Source organism: Vigna umbellata, chromosome 5 (genome assembly GCF_029865625.1).
Source record: "Vigna umbellata cultivar VRB3 chromosome 5, Vumbellata_1.0, whole genome shotgun sequence".
Lineage (NCBI taxonomy): Eukaryota > Viridiplantae > Streptophyta > Magnoliopsida > Fabales > Fabaceae > Vigna > Vigna umbellata.
The window spans coordinates 11,359,665-11,380,220 of record NC_142169.1 but is presented as its reverse complement, the minus strand read 5'-3'; the positions used below and the strand labels follow the sequence as shown (position 1 = coordinate 11,380,220).

The 20,556-nt window shown below is 38.3% G+C and overlaps 1 protein-coding gene across 6 annotated transcripts in view; it reads left to right on the top strand.

The window, feature by feature from the left end:
* The first annotated feature begins 6,590 nt into the window (after positions 1 to 6,590).
* The window catches only part of PUX1 (plant UBX domain-containing protein 1), a 28,363-nt gene continuing 14,397 nt past the window's right edge, over positions 6,591 to 20,556 (top strand). For 2 of the 6 annotated variants that reach the window (XM_088115988.1, XM_088115990.1), the window contains exon 1: positions 6,593 to 6,814. In XM_088115988.1, the coding sequence (XP_087972114.1) occupies positions 6,722 to 6,814 (93 nt within the window). In that variant the 5' untranslated portion in view covers positions 6,593 to 6,721. Of the gene's footprint in view, positions 6,815 to 20,556 lie in introns of all 6 variants that reach the window. The other 4 variants (XM_088115987.1, XM_088115985.1, XM_088115986.1 and 1 more) reach the window with 4 other exon arrangements.

Sequence of the window (20,556 nt, the reverse complement as noted above, 5' to 3'; positions counted from 1 at the left end):
GCAGCTCTACTGCTTGTGTTTTCCGTGACTTTTCTTTCTAGTGTTGGGATTTTTTGGACTTTTTCTCTTTTTACTATTTTTTATTCAACATTACTACTTTGAAGCTTATTCGTTATCATCATCCAACTTTCATTATTATTATGTTTCTAGATTCATCTAACTTTTCAAACCCATCAAATTTATTTTACATACACTTAGTATCTTTAAATAATGTCACATAACCTAATGTTTAAAAACAAATTCACAAATTCTAGTAATTATTTAAATAATAATTTTACTATCAAGGACGCTTACAAACATATAAATAACAAATGGATAATGATATTTTGACTCTTTTTCTTACAACTTTTTAACTTCAACACGTGTCAAATTAGAATTGGTCTAGTTATATTTTTTGCTGACGTGGAATTCAAGGTAGCAATAGATAATAACGTGAGAGATTGAAATTTCGTTCTTTCAAGGGTTTCCTTCCAAATTGGAACCTCTACATTCTAAAATCTTCCTCCCATTTGGTTCTGAATTCATCTTCTTCATAAATATTCCTCCTTGATCAGAGCCATGGGCAACGACGTTGTCGCCACCGGAGCGCTCACCAACGTTCTTTTCTTCCTTTGTAGCAAGGCTTAGGCCTTTCCCCACCGTAGCCACATTTTCTTCCATCACTGCAAGCAGGAGATCACTTGAGCCACTTTCGTTCATGGACGTGGCCACCGACGCCATCTTTCACTCGCGAGATCGGAAGCCATTCTCGCTAACTTTGCTTGGGGTCTTCCTTGCAGCACCGCCGGTACTTCGTCAGAGACAAAGAGCGTGGGCAACTATTTCACCGACAACAAATTTGTTCTTCGAAAGCACTAATTATTTTAAATTTCTGATATTGAATCTCAAACTGATTTTTCTCTTTTCTCTTGTTTTTTTGCTTTATTTAGAAATAAAATTGTGATAATATGTAGGTATTGGTTTGTGTTATATTGAAGGATAAGATGAATTAATACAAGAAATAATACAAAACAGCAAATGTTCTATGATATAGAAGCTCAATTAAACTCAAAATGATGCCTAAAAGTAGTATAGGCTTCAAGCTTTGGTTGTTTTACAACTCCAAAACAGATTGCAAAGTAAGCCTTTTTGGTGAATTTTAAGGTACTGGAACAGCCGAAATGCAGCTCTTACAGAGTACCCTTCTTTGATCCAATTTTAGTTCCCTTTCCATTTGCTAAGAAGCTACCTTAGTAGGTACAGGTTTCTGCCTCTGGATGCCTCAAAGAGATGTCACAAACCTCCAAAAACCAACTCAAACAACACCAAACAGATTTAGCACACTGCACCAGAATTCAGCAAATCAATTTTTCTGATTTTTGACAACTTAGAAGTCAAGAATGAGGAATTCGACTAGAACAGGGATGGAAAAACAACAAGCACTCAAAAAAGAACTTAATAAAGGCACTAGAAGAGATTAAGAAAGCAAGAAAAGTTAAAATGCAGGTTGAAAAACATAGTTAGCACGAAACTGATTGATAAAAGCAAAAGTGTTTGATGAAGTGCTTCAAAGAAAACCAAATTTTGTGTTTTGGGGTTTTAATTGCTTGAAAGTGAATTGCACGGTTCTACAAGCCTTTTAACACTTAATATGACTTCTTTTGATCATTTTGTTTCAATCTAGAACAATGAACCAACTCTTGTTGCAATCCAAATTGAATTTTGAAGATTAAATCATCAAAACAGATTCAGTTTTCAACACTGCACCATAAAATTGGCTTGAAATTCGTGGTTTGAAACTCAAATTTGTACAATAGTGACTCTAACTCAAAACTTATCACTTCAACAACTTTATTTAGTTATTTTAAATGTGTTCAAACTTTGAATTGGCTTGAATCCAAATTTTTACTCAAAAACACCTTGTCATTTCTCAACTTTGTACTTGGACCATTATATCAATAATTGAACTCTGCTAACAACTTTTAAACATCATTTTAGACTTGTTCAAACTGTTACACAACATAGAAATGCTAGCACTCAAAACTTGACTTTGTTATATCAAAAAGTGCAGAAAAGCTTGGATTAAAACTAAAACAATGAGATGTTATTAATTGTGAGCAACCAAGCTTTACACATTGCACTTCATTGCTTGTGATGGTCTACTACACTTTTAGCAACCTTCAAGAACATCAATCAAGTTTGTATAACACACCAGAATAAAAAAAATCATCTAGAAAACGATTTCATGAATTAAAACAGAATCAAAATTCTCCAACAGAGTTTAACACATAATTGAAATCAGAATGGATTTCTAGTGTTTCAGCTTGTATCACCAAAGCTAGAACATGTTCTCATTGACTTATTTAGTTGATGTAAAGTTGTTCAAACACTCAAAACTCATAATGGACCAGTCAAAGAGTGTTAGCACGGTGAAAAGCTTGGATTAAAACTAAAACAATGAGATGTTATTAATTGTGAGCAACCAAGCTTTACACATTGCACTTCATTGCTTGTGATGGTCTACTACACTTTTAGCAACCTTCAAGAACATCATTCAAGTTTGTATAACACACCAGAATAAAAAAAAATCATCTAGAAAACGATTTCATGAATTAAAACAGAATCAAAATTCTCCAACAGAGTTTAACACATAATTGAAATCAGAATGGATTTCTAGTGTTTCAGCTTGTATCACCAAAGCTATAACATGATCTCATTGACTTATTTGGTTGATGTAAAGTTGTTCAAACACTCAAAACTAGATTAGAACGAAAATACACAGCAAAATTAGATTAACTAAAAACAAAAACAGATGTAAAACTACATCAGGATGCACATGACTTATGACAACTTGGAATTAAAAAAAGATGAAAATGACTCAAACACAAAAGATTCACCGTTTAAAATGAAGGATAAACACGATAATATAATGGAAACATATCAATCAATGATTAAACACACAAAATTAAGAAGAACCAAAACCAAAGAAATTGAAACAATGTTGGAAAAGAAAAATTGAACAGAATGACAACAAAATACAGAAATGGAGTATAAAATGGAGGAAATGACTTAGCTCCTGGTGTGTAGATGACCTAATCTCTAGATACCACTTGATGGAAACCACTACCAGCTAAAACCATGCAGGCAGCAGCTCCAAAGAGAGTCACACAGTGGTGAATGAAGATTCAACGTAAATATGTAGAGGAATGAGGTGTTTGATGTGTTCAAATGAATGGAAGGTAAGTGTATGAGGCCTCTCAACTTAGAAAGCCCTCCTATAAAGGAAGGAAGCTATAGGAAAGAGTAGAGAAATCGAAAATCAAGAATGACTCAAGAGCAATAAGGCTGGAAAGCAATTTCAACAGCATTTTACTAAGCTCAAAAGTGAAAAATACAAGAGATTGGCTCTCTTATTTATAGGTGAAGAGGAGCCTCTAACCTCTGCCAAATTCCCTCCAAAAATTCAAATGAAACTAGCTGGAGAGGCCAGCTGTCAAAGCACATGAGCTAGGCTTGCTTACATGAACAACCAAGTCATCACATGAAAAATGCCTCTCGTAGTGGTTGGGCGCGTAGTGGTTTTGGCTAGGCGAAATCCAATTTCGGAAGCCAAATCTCTTCATAAATCCAATCCGGAAGCCATGCTGCCAAATATGGAATTCACTCCTTTTCCTTCCTAGCTTGGTTCCTTCACTACCTTTCATTTATCAAGCTTCTTGGTTGGTTGATCCATGATCTCCTAGCCTTATTAGACCATACAAAACAACAATATAAGTATTAAGATAATCCTTCTAAGACTTAGAGAAAGAAAATCAAGAAAGAGCCTTTAAAAGTCCTTCATCAACTTCCCTTTCTTAGCCTTAGCTTAAGTTGGTACTACTTTGAATGCTCTAGTTAGGTTTCCATCAAACATTCTCTATAGTTATCCGATTGAGTTGATTTTTTTTTCATTTCATTCCTGATTCAATTACCTTTAATTTGAATGCAAGAACTTAAATTTTGGACTTTTATTATGGTTGTATTTTATTTTCAAAATCTCAGTTTGTAGAGTTCAATTATGGATTAGATGTTGAGAAATTTGAACTCTGCTGCTTATTTGGTCTATAAATTTCTCTATAGTTATCTGATTGAGTTGATTTTTCTTTACATTGCATTTCTGATTCAATTTTCTTTAATCTGAATGCAAGAACTTAAATTTTGAAATTCTTCTATGGTTGTAGTTTTATTTCAAAAATCCCATATAGCTTGTAGAGTTAAATTATGGTTTAAATGCTAACAAATTTGACCTCGGTTGCTTGTTTGGTCTATAACTTTCTCTATAGTTATATGATTTAGTTTTTTTTAGATTACATTCCTGATTCACTTATCTTTTGTTTGAATGCAAGCACTTAAATTTTGGACTTCTTATGTGGTTATCGTTTGATTTCGAAAATCCCACACAGTTTGTACATTTCAATTCTAGTTAAATGCTGATAGATTTGACCTTTGCTGCTTGTTTGGTCTATAACTTTCTATATAGTTATCCAAGTTAGTTGATTTTTTTTTTTTGCATTGAATTTGTGATTCAATTATCTTTATTTTGAATGCAAGAACTTAAATTTTGGACTTTTGTTGTGGTTGCAGATTTATTTCAAAAATCTCACACAGTTTGTTCAGTTCAATCACAAAGAAGTCATTTGGTATGTCGTCAATCATTTCATGTTTGTGTTGGAGTGTGACTTGCAAAATAGATTTGCAGCCTTCATGAAGAACAAAGGATTGGTGGAGGTTTAATGCTTTGCCATTAGGATGGGTTTATGTACAAAGTGTTGATTTCCAAGTCACATAATTCCACAAAGTTTGTAAAATGATGGAAGGAAGTTTGCACACAATATGGATTGAAGGGAGAAGATAATATTCAACCTCATTGAAAAGCTTATAAAATAATTTTTTAAAAATACTTATGGGTTGAAAACGGACATCAAATGGGTACTCGTGGGTTGAAAAAAATTGCGGATTTTTTTGTGCGTGCATCTAGGAGGTAACGGGTACAATTGTGTCATGCGGGTTGGGTTGTGGTTACACACTATTTGTGTCCGACCCGACCTGTTGTCATTCCTATTCCTGACTCTCCATGGATGAATATTTCTATGGATTTTGTTTTAGAACTTCTACAGTCCAAACGAGGAAAAGATTCTATTTTTGTTGTGGTAGATAGGTTCTCAAAGATGGCTCACTTCATTCCCGATCATAATAGTGATGACGCCAACCTTGTGGCCGATTTATTTTTCACGAAAGTGGTGAGAGAACATGGTATTCCAAGGAGCATTGTGTCAGATAAAGATTTAAAATTTGTTAACCATTTTTGGAAGCTATTGTTGGGTAAGTTAGGTACACAATTTCTCTTCTTTATAATGTGTCATCCCCAAACGGATGGATAAACCAAAGTGATAAATCAAACTCTTTCTCAACTCCTTAGATGCTTTGTGAATAAAAATTTTAGAACTTAGGAGGAATGGATACCTCATGTGGAATTTGTTTATAATAGGGTAGTTCAATCTACTACTTGTGTGTCTCCATTTGAGGGTGATCTATGGTTTTAACGCTCTAACTCCCTTAGATTTGTTACTTTTGCCTAATATTTATTCTCTGACTAACAAAGATCTTGTAAAAGCTACTTTTGTTAGGAACTTACATAAGGAAGTGAAGGCACAAATTGAAAAGAAGATGGAGAAACTAGCTTCTAAGGCTAAATAAGGGAGGAATAAGATGAAGTTGGAGCCCAGAGATTGGGTATAGGTACACCTTAAGAAGGAAATGTTTTCTTCCAAAAGAAAATCTAAGCTCCTACATAGTGGAAATGGACCTTTTCAAGTTCTTAAGGAAATTAATGATAATCCTTACATTGTTGATCTACTTAATGTTTATGGAGTGAGTTCTAGTTTTAACATTAATGACTTGTCTCCATTTAGTTTAAGTACTAATTTGAGGACAAATTCGCTTCAAGAAGGAGGGAATGATAGAGAACTATCCCTTGATCGTATAAAAGAAGAACTTAAGAAAGAATTATTGCAATTCAAAGAACCTATGACAAAATCGAGAACAAACAGTTGGAAGAACACAAAATATTTGGATGTTCGAAAATATTTTCAAGACAAAAGGTTTATAAAATATTCTCATGAAATCTTATTTTATTTTAATTAGAAACTTTGCTTCAATAGTAAAATTTTATAAATAATTTTTTATTTACGTTTTAATTTTTAACAAGTTAAAAAGTTTATTTAATTATGTAATTTATTCTTTTTTTTTACTATTAAAACTCAGTTTTATTCAAAACGTAAATGCCAAAATGATAAATTTTTAATACTTTTCTATTATTAAAAATATCAGGGTTTTATACAAAACCTAAGCACCTAAATGTTAAATTTAAAGAATCTAACCAAGATGTACATTCAAAAATGTTTTTATAACCTAAATGTTCATGAGGTGCAACCCTTCCTTGCATACAAAGAATACCAAACTTGTGAAACCGTGAAAAAGAAAATAAAGAAGAATTTATTGGCTTTTATTTAAATAAATTTGTGAAACTAACCATTACCATATATCTAAGAGGAAAATAATCAAAGTGATCCAAAGAGATTATTATAAAAAGGTGGGAGAGAGAGAGAGAGAGAGGAGAGAGAGAGGAGAGAGAGAGAGGAACGGCTCATAGAAAACACAAAATTTTCACAATATTAAGAGTCTTGGTTTCATATCACTTATAATGGTCGTGGGTTCCTGCACACTAACTTCTAATACGAAGAGAAGGGCCACCTACAAATTTTCCACCGACATGGACACTGAAGCTGCCACCAAGGTTTCTTTCTTCTGCTATTACACTAAATATTCTTCTTTTTATCTTGTTTGAATTCTTTGTTCTGTGCGATTTCTGGGAATTATCTTTTGTCACCATCTCTTTGACAATCTATTCATCTTCTTTTCTGATCTGGGTTGGATTTATTTTTGCCTTTTCGTTGATAATTTCAAGAGTTCTTTGGTGGGTTTGTTGCAAGCTTTCTTTTTTATTATTGGATCGTCTGCTTCCTTGGTAAGCAAAATATTTTTGTTCTCAGCGCTGTCTATATGTTTTCCCAGCGTTTTTGAATTGACATTGATAGGTACTAGCAGGATGCCCAATTAAAAAAAAAATCAATTTTTAATATTTTCCTTTCTATTGATTATTGAAGATTTCTTTGGTGGGTCTCGCAAGGTTCTTTTATTGGATTGTTTACATCCTTCGAAAGCAAATAATTTTTGTTCTCACCGTTGTCTGTATGTTTTTCAGTGTTTTTGAATTGACAGTGATATTTACTAACAAGGTACCCAATAAAAGAAATATTTTTTAAGGATTAAAAACACAAGAACTAATCATTTAATTGTGCAACCTAAAATGGGGCGGAAAGTGTAAAATTTACTGATGTGGTGATCTCCTTTAGTGGTCAGTCTTTCTCATTAATTTGACTATAATCACTTCTTGGAAAAAGTGGTGGAGGTAATTAAGTTAAGAGCTTGCTCGTGGATTAGAGCCAAGAGCAACAGAACATCGTCATTTTCCTTTTATGTTTGGCGGGTTAGCCAAGAGCAACAAAACATCGTTATTTTCCTTTTATGTTTGGGGGTTCATCCTTTGCTTTCTATTAAGATGGCTAGCTCTTAGTTTTCTCCAATTGGCGATAGCAGTAGAATTTTTCATGCTTTGTTTCTCCTGTTTGCTATTGTGTTGTTTGTTTTTCTTTTGAGCGTGTTGATGTTCGGATGGGATGTGTGGTAGGTTTATAAGCTTAATGTTAGGATGGGACTTGCTTTGTGTACTAATGCTAAATGTGCTGTTCACATCTTGTGAGTAATATCTACCTTTTCTTTTTGTTATAATACATTATATGGCCTCTAAAAAAATCACTTTTTGCAATTTAATTTTCAGTACAGTCGATTAATCCACAACCTTTTCTAGATTCCCTTACTGTTCAGCCAGCCTTGACATAGAATTTTTTACATACAATTGCATGAAAATGTTGTGGCTTGCAGTATGCATTCTTTGATATTTTATACTAACTACAGCAACTATCTCCCACTTTGGTCGGGTTGGCTAGTGTTTCCTTCTATAACTTTTAGCGAGTCTTCCTTTCATTTCTTCAACTCTCCACAAAGGGTGTTCTTATTCCCCTTTTAATTCTTTGGCCGACATTCTCATCAATCATGCCATCACATCTGGAATTTGGTTTGCAAGATCCCATCCCCTTTTAAATTCTCCCTAAAATGTAAGAATTTGAAATGTTTGTACTTTCTCTTGTTTCACATCTATGTTTCTTCTTTTCTAACTTTCTCTCACTAGCTTGGTCTTGGCCGGGATTTATATGTTTGGCCTTGGTTGGGATGTCGTTAGCCATTGGTTGGGCTACTTTTCTCAACTTGATTTTTTTATTAACGATGTGAGTGTTTTTCTGCCTGATGTATGAAGATTATTAAACCGATATATTTGTGTTAGTTGAAATTGTTGATATTATTTTTCCATTGATTTAGATTTAGGCTGTAGTCATTTCTTAGTCAACATTAGTTAGAGAGTGCCTTAGCCAATGTTAAAGGGACTATTTTTTGGCTGATGTCATCAAGTTTTTTTCCCTTGACGTTTATTAGAGTTTTGTCTGGGTCGATACTTGCAATGTTTGTATTTTGGCTGGCATCAACATTATCTTGTTTTTTATTTTCTTGATAATTTCTTTTTTTAGTGTCAATTGGGAAAATTTTCATCTAGCCTTGACTAAGATGTTGTAAAAGTTGGCAAAAGACCCCTTGATAGAGTGTTAAGAGAGTATGAGAGGAGGAAGAGAAATTAATAGGGTGGTTAGGAGGTTAAGGAGTGTGGTTGATTGTTAGCTATTCAGTTAACGGTTAGTCTGGGGAACCTTATAAGAAGGTTATGAGCTATTGTAAAGGGTTAGCTTTTGGGATATTCTTTTGTATAGACAAGATACTTGCTCCTGTGGAGGGAGAGTGCTTCCTTGTGAGTGGAGTCTGTACATTGTATTCGAGAATTAAAGAAGTAATACACATTCTTTTTCTTCTGTCAGAGTTAGTTTGTTTTGTGGAGTGTGTTAGATAGATTTCTTTATTAACAAACTCTATCAATTTGGTCTGACTTGTCGGATCAAAGCTTGTGGAGCGAGATGGAGGGAAAACTGAAATGCTATAGGGGAGGATGGATGGAAGAGTGGTTTGATTCGATGGAGACGACATGGAGGGATTGAAGGCCGAGATGACAAGGGTGCACCAAGAACTTCAAGAACTCGCACGTGTTCTCTGCAGAAGGACGAGGAACCAGGGTAGGAGTTCAGAGGGGAGTCGCGACTCCGTGAATGAAGGTCGGGTAGGAAGGAAGGAAAGTCCCGAGGACGACTTGGAGGACGACAGGGGTGAAGTGCAGCGGAATTGGATGAAGCGGGTAAAATTACCCACGTTTGAGGGACAAGACCCGATGGGGTGGATCTTGAAGGCAGAGAAGTTTTTTGATATCCAAAATGTCATGGGAAGGGAGAGGATTAAGCTGGCTTACATCTACATGGAGGGGTGTGCCAGTATTGGTTTAGATTTTGGAAAAAAATAACCGAGAACCCTTCTTGGGAGGCTTTGATGAGGAGGTTTGGATGAAGGAATAGAGGGTCAATTTTTGAGAAATTGGCAGCCGTGAGACACAGGGGGATGGTGGAGGAGTATGTCCAAGAATTTGAGGTGCTTGTGGCTCAAGCTATGGGAGTAACGAAGGAACAATTGTTGGGTTACTTTTGTGCATGTCTATAAGGGGATATCAGGAGCCAAATTCGGCCCCATAACTCGAGGGAACTGTTGACAGCAATGGAGGTGGCCCGAAATGTAGAGGAAGCGGGGAGTAATTCAAGAATGAGTGGAGGAACGGGTAATAAGAGCAATCAGCCATGGGGAAGGTATCAGGGGAGTTCGGGGACAATTGCAAGAACATAAACGTATAAGGGAAGCCAAAAAGGGTAGGGGGCTACAAGTGGGGGGAACATGTCGAAGAAGGAGGGAGAGGTCAACACAATGAGTTCCAAGGTAGGAAGTAATGCAGTAGGGGAGTTGCAAAACATAGGGGTGAGAACTCTAACCTATCCCGAGTATGACAAGAGAAGGGAGGAAGGAAGGTGTTTCTACTGTGGAGGCTTATATAGGGCATAGGTGTTTAGAAAGAAGCATTCGGGTTATGATAATGGCCGAAGGTGATGAAGGAGGGGAAGACGAGGAAGAAGAGGAGATGGAGCAGAAACGCATAGAACTATCCATTTTGTCAGCAGGGGGCCTAACCCAGACCCACACAATGAAGCTGCAAGGCTGGGTGTAGGGGAAAAAGATATTAGTCTTGATAGATAGTCGGGGCAAGCCATAATTTCATTTCGACAAGACTAGTAGAGGAATTGGGGTTGAAGGTGGAAGAAATAACTCTTTACAAGGTGTGTCTAGGGGATGATCGACTTCATTACAAGGGCCGCTTAGTGCTCTCAGCCCAGTTGGCTTGGATTCCAAGGTTGTTGGCTTAATTTCACACCATCACCATGGGGGGACATTCAGGGGTGTATCGGACCTACAGAAGGGTAGCCTAATCACTATACTCGATTGACATGAAGAAGTCAGTAACTGATTTTGTGGCGGCCTGTTTAGTTTGCCAACAACATAAGTACTTAGCATCATCACCCCAAGGCCTGATTCAACCATTGGCATTCCTCAAGGTATATGGGAGGAAGTCAATATGGATTTTATTGAGAGATTACCCAAATCCCAGGGGTATGATGCAGTGTTAGTAGTGGTTGATAGGTTGAGCAAATATGGGCATTTCATACCCATCAAGCATCCTTATGCAGCCAAGTCCATAGCAGAGGTCTAGTTAGGCTTCATGGGATGCCTACTTCGATTGTGAGTAACCGTGACCGTACCTTCTTAGGTCTATTTTGGAAGGAATTATTTAGACTACAAGGTACATAGCTTCGCATGAGTACAACCTATCAGTCGGAATGGGCAGACCGAGGTACTAACTGGATATTGGAAGCCTATCTACGTTGTTTCAGCTCTGAACAGCCCAAGATGTGGAATTCGGTTTTAACTTAAGTAGAATACTGGTACAACACCAGTTATGAGGGGGCAACCAAGTGTACCACCTTGGAGACAGTTTATGGGAGACATCTGCCCACTCTAACAAGGTTTGTGCTAGGGGAAACGGCCGTGGAAGCAGTGGCGCAAGAGTTGCAGACGAGGAATGAGGCTCTGGAACAGTTGAGGCACCATTTGGCAAAGGTGCAGGATCAAATGGTTAAGTATGCTAACAAAAAAAGGAGGGGGACTAGGTTTATCTAAAGATCAGACCCCACAAGCAAGCTTCCATGCCCACTAGGCTACATCCTAAGCTGTCAGCATGTTACTACGAACCCTTTCAGGTGATCAAATAGATTGGACCGGTGGCGTTCAGACAGCTTCCGGAAACAACTTGGATACATCCTATGTTCCATGTCTCCCAGTTGAAATTGGGAATTGGAACACAACAGGTGGAAGGGGACCTGCCAACAGAGTTACAAGTAGAAGGCTATTATGTTGGCCACTCAGGGTGCTACGAAGAAGGACGAAGCAGCATCAGGAGGATATGGTGCCACAAGTGCTGATTGAGTGGCAGGAAGGAGGGAAAGAGGGAGCAACGTGGGAGGATGAGCTGACCATTAAGGTGTAATATCCAGAATTTAACCTTGAGGACAAGGTTGATCTTTTGGCGACGGGTAATGATAGAGTATTAAGAGTGTATGAGAGGAGGAAGAGAAATTAATAGGGTGGTTAGGAGGTTATGGAATGTGGTTGATTGTTAGCTATTCAGTTAGCAATTAGTCTGGGGGAACCTTATAATTAGTTAACTGGGGGAACCTTATAAGAAGGTTATGAGCTACTGTAAAGGGTTAGCTTTTGGGATATTCTTTTGTATAGACATGATACTTGTTCCTATGGAAGGAGAGTGCTCCCTTGATTGGAGTATGTACATTGTATCGAGAATTACAAAAGTAATACACATTCTTTTTCTTCTGTGTTAGTTTGTGTTGTGGAGTGTGTTAGATTTCTTGACTAAAGAACTCTATCACCCCTTGATTATTGATGTCAAAAAATAACCCTGATATGTTCTCAAAGTTAATTATTGGTGGTATCTAATGAAAACAATATCAACCAATGTCCATTGAAAAAAACACCCTTGATGACATTACCCAACAAATCTTCGAAAACTTTGACCAAAAAATAGCCTCAACAAATGTTGATGGAAATATATCACGAAATTTTATTTTTGAATTGTAGAATATTCTTTAATATTAAAATAATTTCTTTGTTTTGGGTTAATTGAAACATTGTATATAACAAGAAAATTAAAATATAGTGAATTTGAATAGTCCTATCCAAACAAACAAAGCATTTGATAAAGTAATTAGTCCTATTGGCTTACCCCATTTTTCTTATCTTTGTTGTCAAAATCATGACCTAGATTGTAGAGTTGCATCATTTTTTGAGTTTTCAGCCCTCTGTTTTGGATTTGAAGTAATTTGGTATGATGGGACTAAGTAACTGATCTTTCTTACCAGATCATAAAATTTGAGAATTTCTCTGATTCAAGCACGACTGTTTTGGCCCAGGCTTTGGGACTGATTTGGGATTTCAATTGTATATAGGAAAAGATTGAATCTCATGTAACACCATTCAAATTTGACTCTCTTGACTTTTTTTCTATCTTGTCTGAACTCATTTTTCCTGTCTGTTCTCATTTTGTGGCTGTCTTTTGAAGTTTTTTTTTTCTGGAGTTTCTATGGCTGTTTAGGGTAGAGACAATAAGTGTAAAAGGACCAAAGTAGAGGCAGGGGTCAATGACCAGCCAGACCTCCCGCATTTATTTCAATTGGTAATAAAATAGAAGGAAACATTGAATATATGAAGTGCATGCAGTTCTATGAGATGTGTTGAATATAGTAAAAACTATGTATAAGATTAATCTCCCTTGTGTTGAATATACATATTGGGTACTCTATTTATAATAGAAAAGATATGAACGAAGTCCAAAATACAAATAGTGTATAATAATAAACTAACTAAAGATAAAAAATAAAGATAACATATCTATCTAAGATATTTAATAATGGGCTTAAATGCTTACTTCGTCCCAATGTTAAGAGGTGAATTTCTGTTTAGTACCTGGTTTTAAAAGTGTAGACATTAGGTCCCAAAGTTGTCAAAATTGTATGAATTGAGTCTCTTCCGTTAAATGGGCAGTAATGGAGTTAACTTCCAACTCACGTGGCAAAGGAATCTGCATTTTTTCTTCTCTCTCCTCTGCCTTTTCCTGAAATGCCCCGGCTTTTTTATTTTTTATATCTTTATTAAATGCTTTTCCTACAAAACCTACCTCCATTATCAACTAAGAAAACACCTCCATGCTATTGCCCGCAAATAAGCTAATCACCCAACACACACTTCATGCAAATAAGCTAATCACCCAACACACACTTCATGCAAATAAGCTAATCACCCAACACACACTTCATGCAAATAAGCTAATCACCCAACACACACTTCATGGCAATAACAACAACAAAACTAATAAAACTGTGTTGAAATACTTCACGGCCACCCTTTAAGACTACTTTTCTGCAAAATACTTCAGCATCACATAGAATAAGGTTGAAACCATCAAATGAATGTTGGCTCCATGTTGGTAAAATACACATTGGCATATTCACAAACACATAGAGGGCAGGTTATTTGTCCTCACTTTGCCCCATTTGACTAGGTATCCAACACAACTAAACCATACAAGGAAAAACAAATTACAAAATTACAGAGTATTTATTTGACCAGAAACTGCATATTTTGGTGGATGGAGGTCTTCAGAAATTTCAACAACTAATAGAGGCTTTGAGATCAATCTTGGTGATGTGTCAACAATACTGTAAGGCCTACAGGATCCATTCACTGCCGAATCTGAGGCTTCAATTAAAATCAAACATTGTCTTTCTTTTTTTGTTAAAAACAAAACCCTCGAAAGAGAAGAATTCAAATAAAACCCTGAAAGTGAAATCTTCAAATAAAACAAAGAATACCAGCTTGTTCCTCTCGGCCTTCGCAGAACCCTCAGTGATATCTTCCTTCGACGACGCCGTTCCCGCCTCCACCGGCATGACACGTGCTGCCGTAACAGGCTTTGGCAGTTTCGCTGGCTGCCGTCGCGGAGGCACAGCAGCAGCAGCAACGCCGCGACGAGAATGAACTCGACAATGATTGCGACAATGGCGCCCGTGGAGAGCTTCTTGGACTTCTTATGCGTCGTGGCCGGGGTCGAATTGGAGGAGGGAGACGGCGCCGGAGCTGAGAAAAAGGGGTTGCAAGCCTTCAACGGCAGGCCACAAAGATCTATGTTTCCTGCGGGCCATTGTGTTCCAAGAAGAGGCCATTGAGGTGGGTTAAGTTGTTGACGAAGAAAGGGATTTGACCGGTGAAGTTGTTGGAGAAGAGATCCAAGTGAGTGAGACGAGCGAGGCGAGTGAGACTCGGAGGGAACTCACTGGAGCAATGGTTATTTGGGAGGTAGATGATGCAGAGCAAAGAGAGAGAGAAAAAAATAAAAATATAGAAAAGAGAAAAAAAGTTGGGGGCATTTCAGGAAAAGGCAGAGGAGAGAGAAGAAAAAATGCAGATTCCTTTGCCACGTGAGCTGGAAGTTAACTCTGTTACTGCCCATGTAACGGAAAGGACTCAATTCATACAATTTTGACAACTTTGAGACCTAATGTCTACACTTTTAAAATCGGGTACTAAACATAAATTTCCCTCTTAACATGGGACGGAGTAAGCATTTAAGCGTTAATAATATAATATATCTAATACTCCCTCTCAAGGTGGTGCATACTGTTAGATGTTAAGTTGTGTGTTTCTGTTAATTGGGCTTAGCCCATTCTGTATTTAGGGTTTAACCCTTATCTTACATTATAAATAAACTACCCTATGTGTATGCTAAACACATAAGGGAGATTTCTCCTAATCTTCTTCACTATATTTAACATGGTATCAGAGCTAGGGTTAGAGCCTATCCTAGCATTATTGGTTGTTTGTTGGGCATATTGTTCCACCCATTATCGGGCCGCTATTGGACCACCCATTAATGTCTAATCTCACGCTCGAGATGTATATACCTCGGCGTGAGGGGGGTGTGTTGGAAGTCCCACATCGACTAGAGATAAGGCCAAATTAAAGTATATAAGTGGGTGCAGACCTCACCTTACAAGCCGGTTTTGTGGGGATGAGTTAGGCCTCAAGTCCACTTCTAACATGGTATCAGAGCACAAGAATAGTTCCAGTCAACTCCACGGTCTTCGGCACCCATCACTGCCGCTGTTGTTGCAATCGCCGCCGTCGCCGGAGTTCCAGAATCGACCGACGACGACACCATCGGAAGCGTCTCGGTCGGGCGACCACCGTCGTACGAAGATCGCGGCGAACGGACCTCTCACGCGCCTCCACGCGCCACCGCAAGAGTCACCGTTGCCGCCGCGCGTGCCGGCGCGTCGTCGGAGCTTTCCGCCGCCGATCAGCACCGCCGTGATCGCCTCCTCGCCCTCTTTCTGGATCTGTGGTCGTTGCGTCAATCGGAGCATTTTGAATTTTTAGGGTTTCTCCCTCTCCATGGCTGCCCAACTTGATGATCGGAGTCGGTCTCGCCAACCAGGTAAAGGACGTCCAAAATGTGACCACTGTGGCAAGCTAGGCCACAAAATTGATAGATGTTATGCACTTCATGGACGTCTTCTTCGACCTATAGCAATGGCTAATTCTGATCCACCTCCCCGATCACCGTCTGCAGACCATCCTACTTCATCAAATACCATGAATAACCCTTTACTCTTTCAGGAATTTCTCAGATGGTATGAGGACCGTCAGCACTCTAGTTCCACTACATCTGCTTCTGTTACACGCACAGGTACTCCTTTTGTCGGTCTAACTCACTCTCTCGGATCTTGGGTCCTTGACTCAGGTGCCACCGATCATATCACTGGTAACAAGTCCTTGTTTTCTTCCTTGTCATGTCCGGTTAATCTACCCTTGGTAACGATGGCTGATGGGTCTCGAGTCTCATCTCATGGTATTGGTACTGTTCATATTTTTCCGTTCATATCCATTGGTAATGTACTTTATGTCCCTGGGTCTCCTTTTAACTTATTGTCCGTAAGTCGTCTAACTCGTTCCCTTAATTGTGTTATTTCATTTACCAAAGATTCTGTTTGTTTGCAGGACCGGAGTTCGAAACACATGATTGGCACAGGATGTGAGTCTCATGGCCTATATCATCTTAGCCCTTCTCCACATGCTGGCGTAATCATGGAGTCACCATCCCTTCTTCATGCTCAGTTAGGTCATCCCAGTCTTGCCAAACTGCAGCAACTTGTTTCGAGTCTGTCCAAATTATCAAGTTTGTCGTGTGAGTCTTGTCAATTAGGTAAACATACTCGTAGTTCCTTTCCTCGTAGTGTTTCACAACGAGCGTCATCCCCCTTTTCATTGGTTCATTCTGATATTTGGGGACCTAGTCGTGTTAAGTCAACTTTAGGATTTCAGTATTTTGTTACCTTCATTGATGACTATTCCAGATGTACTTGGTTGTTTCTCATGAAGAATCGTTCTGAGTTGTTTTCTATTTTTCAAACTTTTTTCAATGAAATAAAAACTCAGTTTGGGGTTTCTATTCGCACTTTACGTAGTGATAATGGCCGTGAATACCTTTCTCAACAGTTTAAACATTTTATGGCTTCTCATGGCATTCTTCACCAAACCTCATGTGCTTATACCCCTCAACAAAATGGGGTAGCTGAGCGCAAGAATAGACACCTTATTGAAACAACTCGTACCCTTCTCATTCATGGTCAAGTACCCTCACGTTTTTGGGGTGATGCTGTTCTCACGGCATGTTATCTTATCAACCGCATGCCATTTTCCGTCCTAGCAAACAAAATCCCTCATTCTATATTATTTCCTCAAGACCCTCTACATCCATTACCTCTTAGAGTTTTTGGGTCTACATGTTTTGTTCATGATTTTAGTCCTGGTCTTGATAAGTTATCTCCTAGGTCTCACAAATGTGTCTTCTTAGGATTTCCACGGTCACAAAAGGGCTATAAGTGTTTTTCCCCTTCCCTCAATCGTCATTTTATTTCTGCTGATGTCACTTTTGATGAATCTTCTTTTTACTTTACACATTTATCTTCTAGTTATGTACCTCTCCCTGTTACTGTTGATATTCCTCTTATCTATGATCCTCCTGGTGATGCTCCACCCATTTTGTCTCCTTCTTTAGACTCTCCTTCACCACAGGATCGTCCTTCACCACCACCCCTTCAGGTTTATAGTCGCCGCAATTGTCTCCCTCATGACTCACTTCCAGTGCCGCCTCCTGTGTCTCCTCCGGCTCCAGCAAATGAGTCTGACTTGCCTATTGCCCTCCGTAAAGGTATACGCTCTACCCGTAACCCTTCCCCCCATTATACTGTTCTTAGTTACCACAGATTATCTCCATCTTTTTACACTTGTCTCTCATCCATTTCTTCTGTGTCAATTCCTGAATCTGTGGGTGATGCCTTAAGTCATCCTGGCTGGCGTCAAGCTATGCTGGATGAATTAAGTGCTTTACAGAAAAGTGGAACTTGGGAGCTTGTCCAATTACCATCTGGAAAGTCTGTTGTTGGTTGCAGGTGGGTGTATGCTATCAAGGTTGGCCCTGATGGCACAATTGATCGTCTGAAAGCTCGACTGGTTGCCAAAGGCTACACAGATTTTTGGTTTGGATTATGGTGATACTTTTTCTCCAGTGGCAAAAATGACCTCTGTTCGCCTATTCATTGCCATGGCCGCTCTTCGACAATGGCCTCTTTACCAACTTGATGTCAAAAATGCTTTCCTAAATGGTGATTTGCATGAAGAAATTTATATGGAGCAACCGCCTGGCTTTGTTGCTCAGGGGGAGTCATCTGGATTGGTATGTCGTCTTCGCAAATCCTTATATGGCCTAAAACAATCTCCTCGGGCCTGGTTTGGTAAATTTTGACTATCTCGGCATCTCTCAGATGAAACAACACCTTTGTCATCATTTTCAAACCAAAGATCTTGGCAAACTCCGGTACTTTTTGGGTATTGAAGTAGCACAATCCAATGATGGTATTGTCATATCTCAGAGGAAGTATGCGTTAGACTTCTTGGAGGAAACATGGTTAATGAACTGTAAATCTGTTGAGACACCTATGGATCCTAACATCAAACTCTTACCAAATCAGGGGGAGCCTTTCTCAAATCCTGAACGGTACAGAAGATTAGTTGGTAAATTAAACTATCTTACTGTTACGCGTCCTGACATTTCCTTCGCAGTTAGTGTGGTGAGTCAATTTCTAAACTCCCCATGTGAAGACCATTGGGATGCAGTTGTTCGCATACTGAAGTATATTAAAAGATCACCTGGAAAAGGTTTGCTATATGGCCCTAACAACGATACAAAAATCGTTTGCTATTCAGATGCTGATTGGGTTGGTTCCCCTTCTGATAGGAGGTCTACTTCTGGATATTGTGTCTCTATTGGTGGCAACCTGATATCTTGGAAAATTAAGAAGCAAAGTGTTGTGGCAAGGTCCAGCGCAGAAGCAAAATATAGAGCTATGGCATCTGCTACTTGCGAGCTTGTGTGGCTTAAACAATTACTTAATGAATTGAAATTTGGAGATGCCACTCACATGACACTTATATGTGATAATCAAGCTGCTCTTCATATTAGCTCTAACCCTGTCTTCCATGAGAGAACCAAGCACATTGAAGTTGATTGTCATTTTATTAGAGAAAAAATCATATCTGGAGATATCAAGACTGAGTTCGTTAACTCAAGCAACCAGTTGGCAGACATATTCACCAAGTCCTTACGAGGACCTAGAATTGACTATCTTTGTAACAAGCTTGGAACATATGATTTATATGCTCCAGCTTGAGGGGGAGTGTTAGATGTTAAGTTGTGTGTTTCTGTTAATTGGGCTTAGCCCATTCTGTATTTAGGGTTTAACCCTTATCTTACATTATAAATAAACTACCCTATGTGTATGCTAAACACATAAGGGAGATTTCTCCTAATCTTCTTCACTATATTTAACACATACAAATCATATGTATCAAGCTTCTGCACTCGAGTGATACAAAATTGTTAATGATTTGCAAAGACGACATAGAAGAAAAAATATAAATCCAAGCGACTCCCCTTAAGCAACAAATCTGGGAGGTTGTTCCATATAAACCTCTTTTTGTAAATTGCCGTTGAGGAATGCATTGTTGACATCCAGTGGATAAATAGGTCATTGTTGAAGAGCCACCATGGTTATAAACAAACTAACAAAAGCTATCTTTGCCACTGGAAAAAAAACATATATGGATGGGTCAAATGCACCAGTGACAGAAGAAAATGCACCAGTGACAGAAGAAAGGTCAGAAGAGGCAGCAACAGAAGAAGCCATGAATGAACAGGAGAGAGAAACCCTAAAAATCCAAGATTCTCCAACCAAGGCACTTGAAAGAGGAAAAAGAGCGACCTTGACGTTCTGAATAGCTACCAGAGAGGAGATGGGACACGCTGCCATGCACAGCGATAAAGGGAGAAAATGCACAACTTAGAAAGGCACTAAGAGTATGTAGGAGCTCCAATGAAGGCATTGTTGACAACACAGTGGTTGCCTGACCAAGACGATCAAAGTCGTGTGGTCGTCAGTCGAAACTGGAACTCCGGTGACAACGGGTGTAGTGGGAGAGGCAACGAAAGTTTTTATATAAAAGAACCTAGCTTTGATATCATTTTGAATATAGTAACCTGACTCTAATACGATGTTTTATATAGTAGAAAAACTAGATGAGATTAATCATTTTTGTGTTGAATATACACATAGAGTACTCTATTTATAATAAAAGAGATATGAACTTAGCGCAAAATACAAATAAGGAATAATAATAAACTAATTAAAAATAAAAGATAAAGATAAGATAAAAATAAGATATCTAATAATATAATATATCTAATAGGGGTAAAGAGAGGAAGATAACAAAGAAATTTCTGTGTGGGGATCACATTTGAGGGTTAAGAGAGGTTGTTTCCCACCCTTATGGCCCAATTTTTTTAGTGTTTTCTCATAACCTCTGTTAGAAGTGGACTTTAAGCCTATCTCAAGCCCACAAAACCGACTTGTAGGGTGAGGTTGAGTTAGGCTTAAAGTCCACTTCTAACATGGTATCAGAGCCATGGTTAGAGCCTATCTTAGTGATATTTGTTCTTTGCTGGGCATATTGTTCTACCCGCTATCGGGCCGCTATCGGACCACTCATTAAAAATGTCTATCCCACGCTCAAGATGTATATACCTCGACGTGAGGGGGGTGTGTTGGAAGTCTCACATCGACTAGTGATAAGGCCATTTCATAGTTTATAAGTGGCTGCAAACCTCATCCTAGAAGCCGGTTTTGTGGGGTT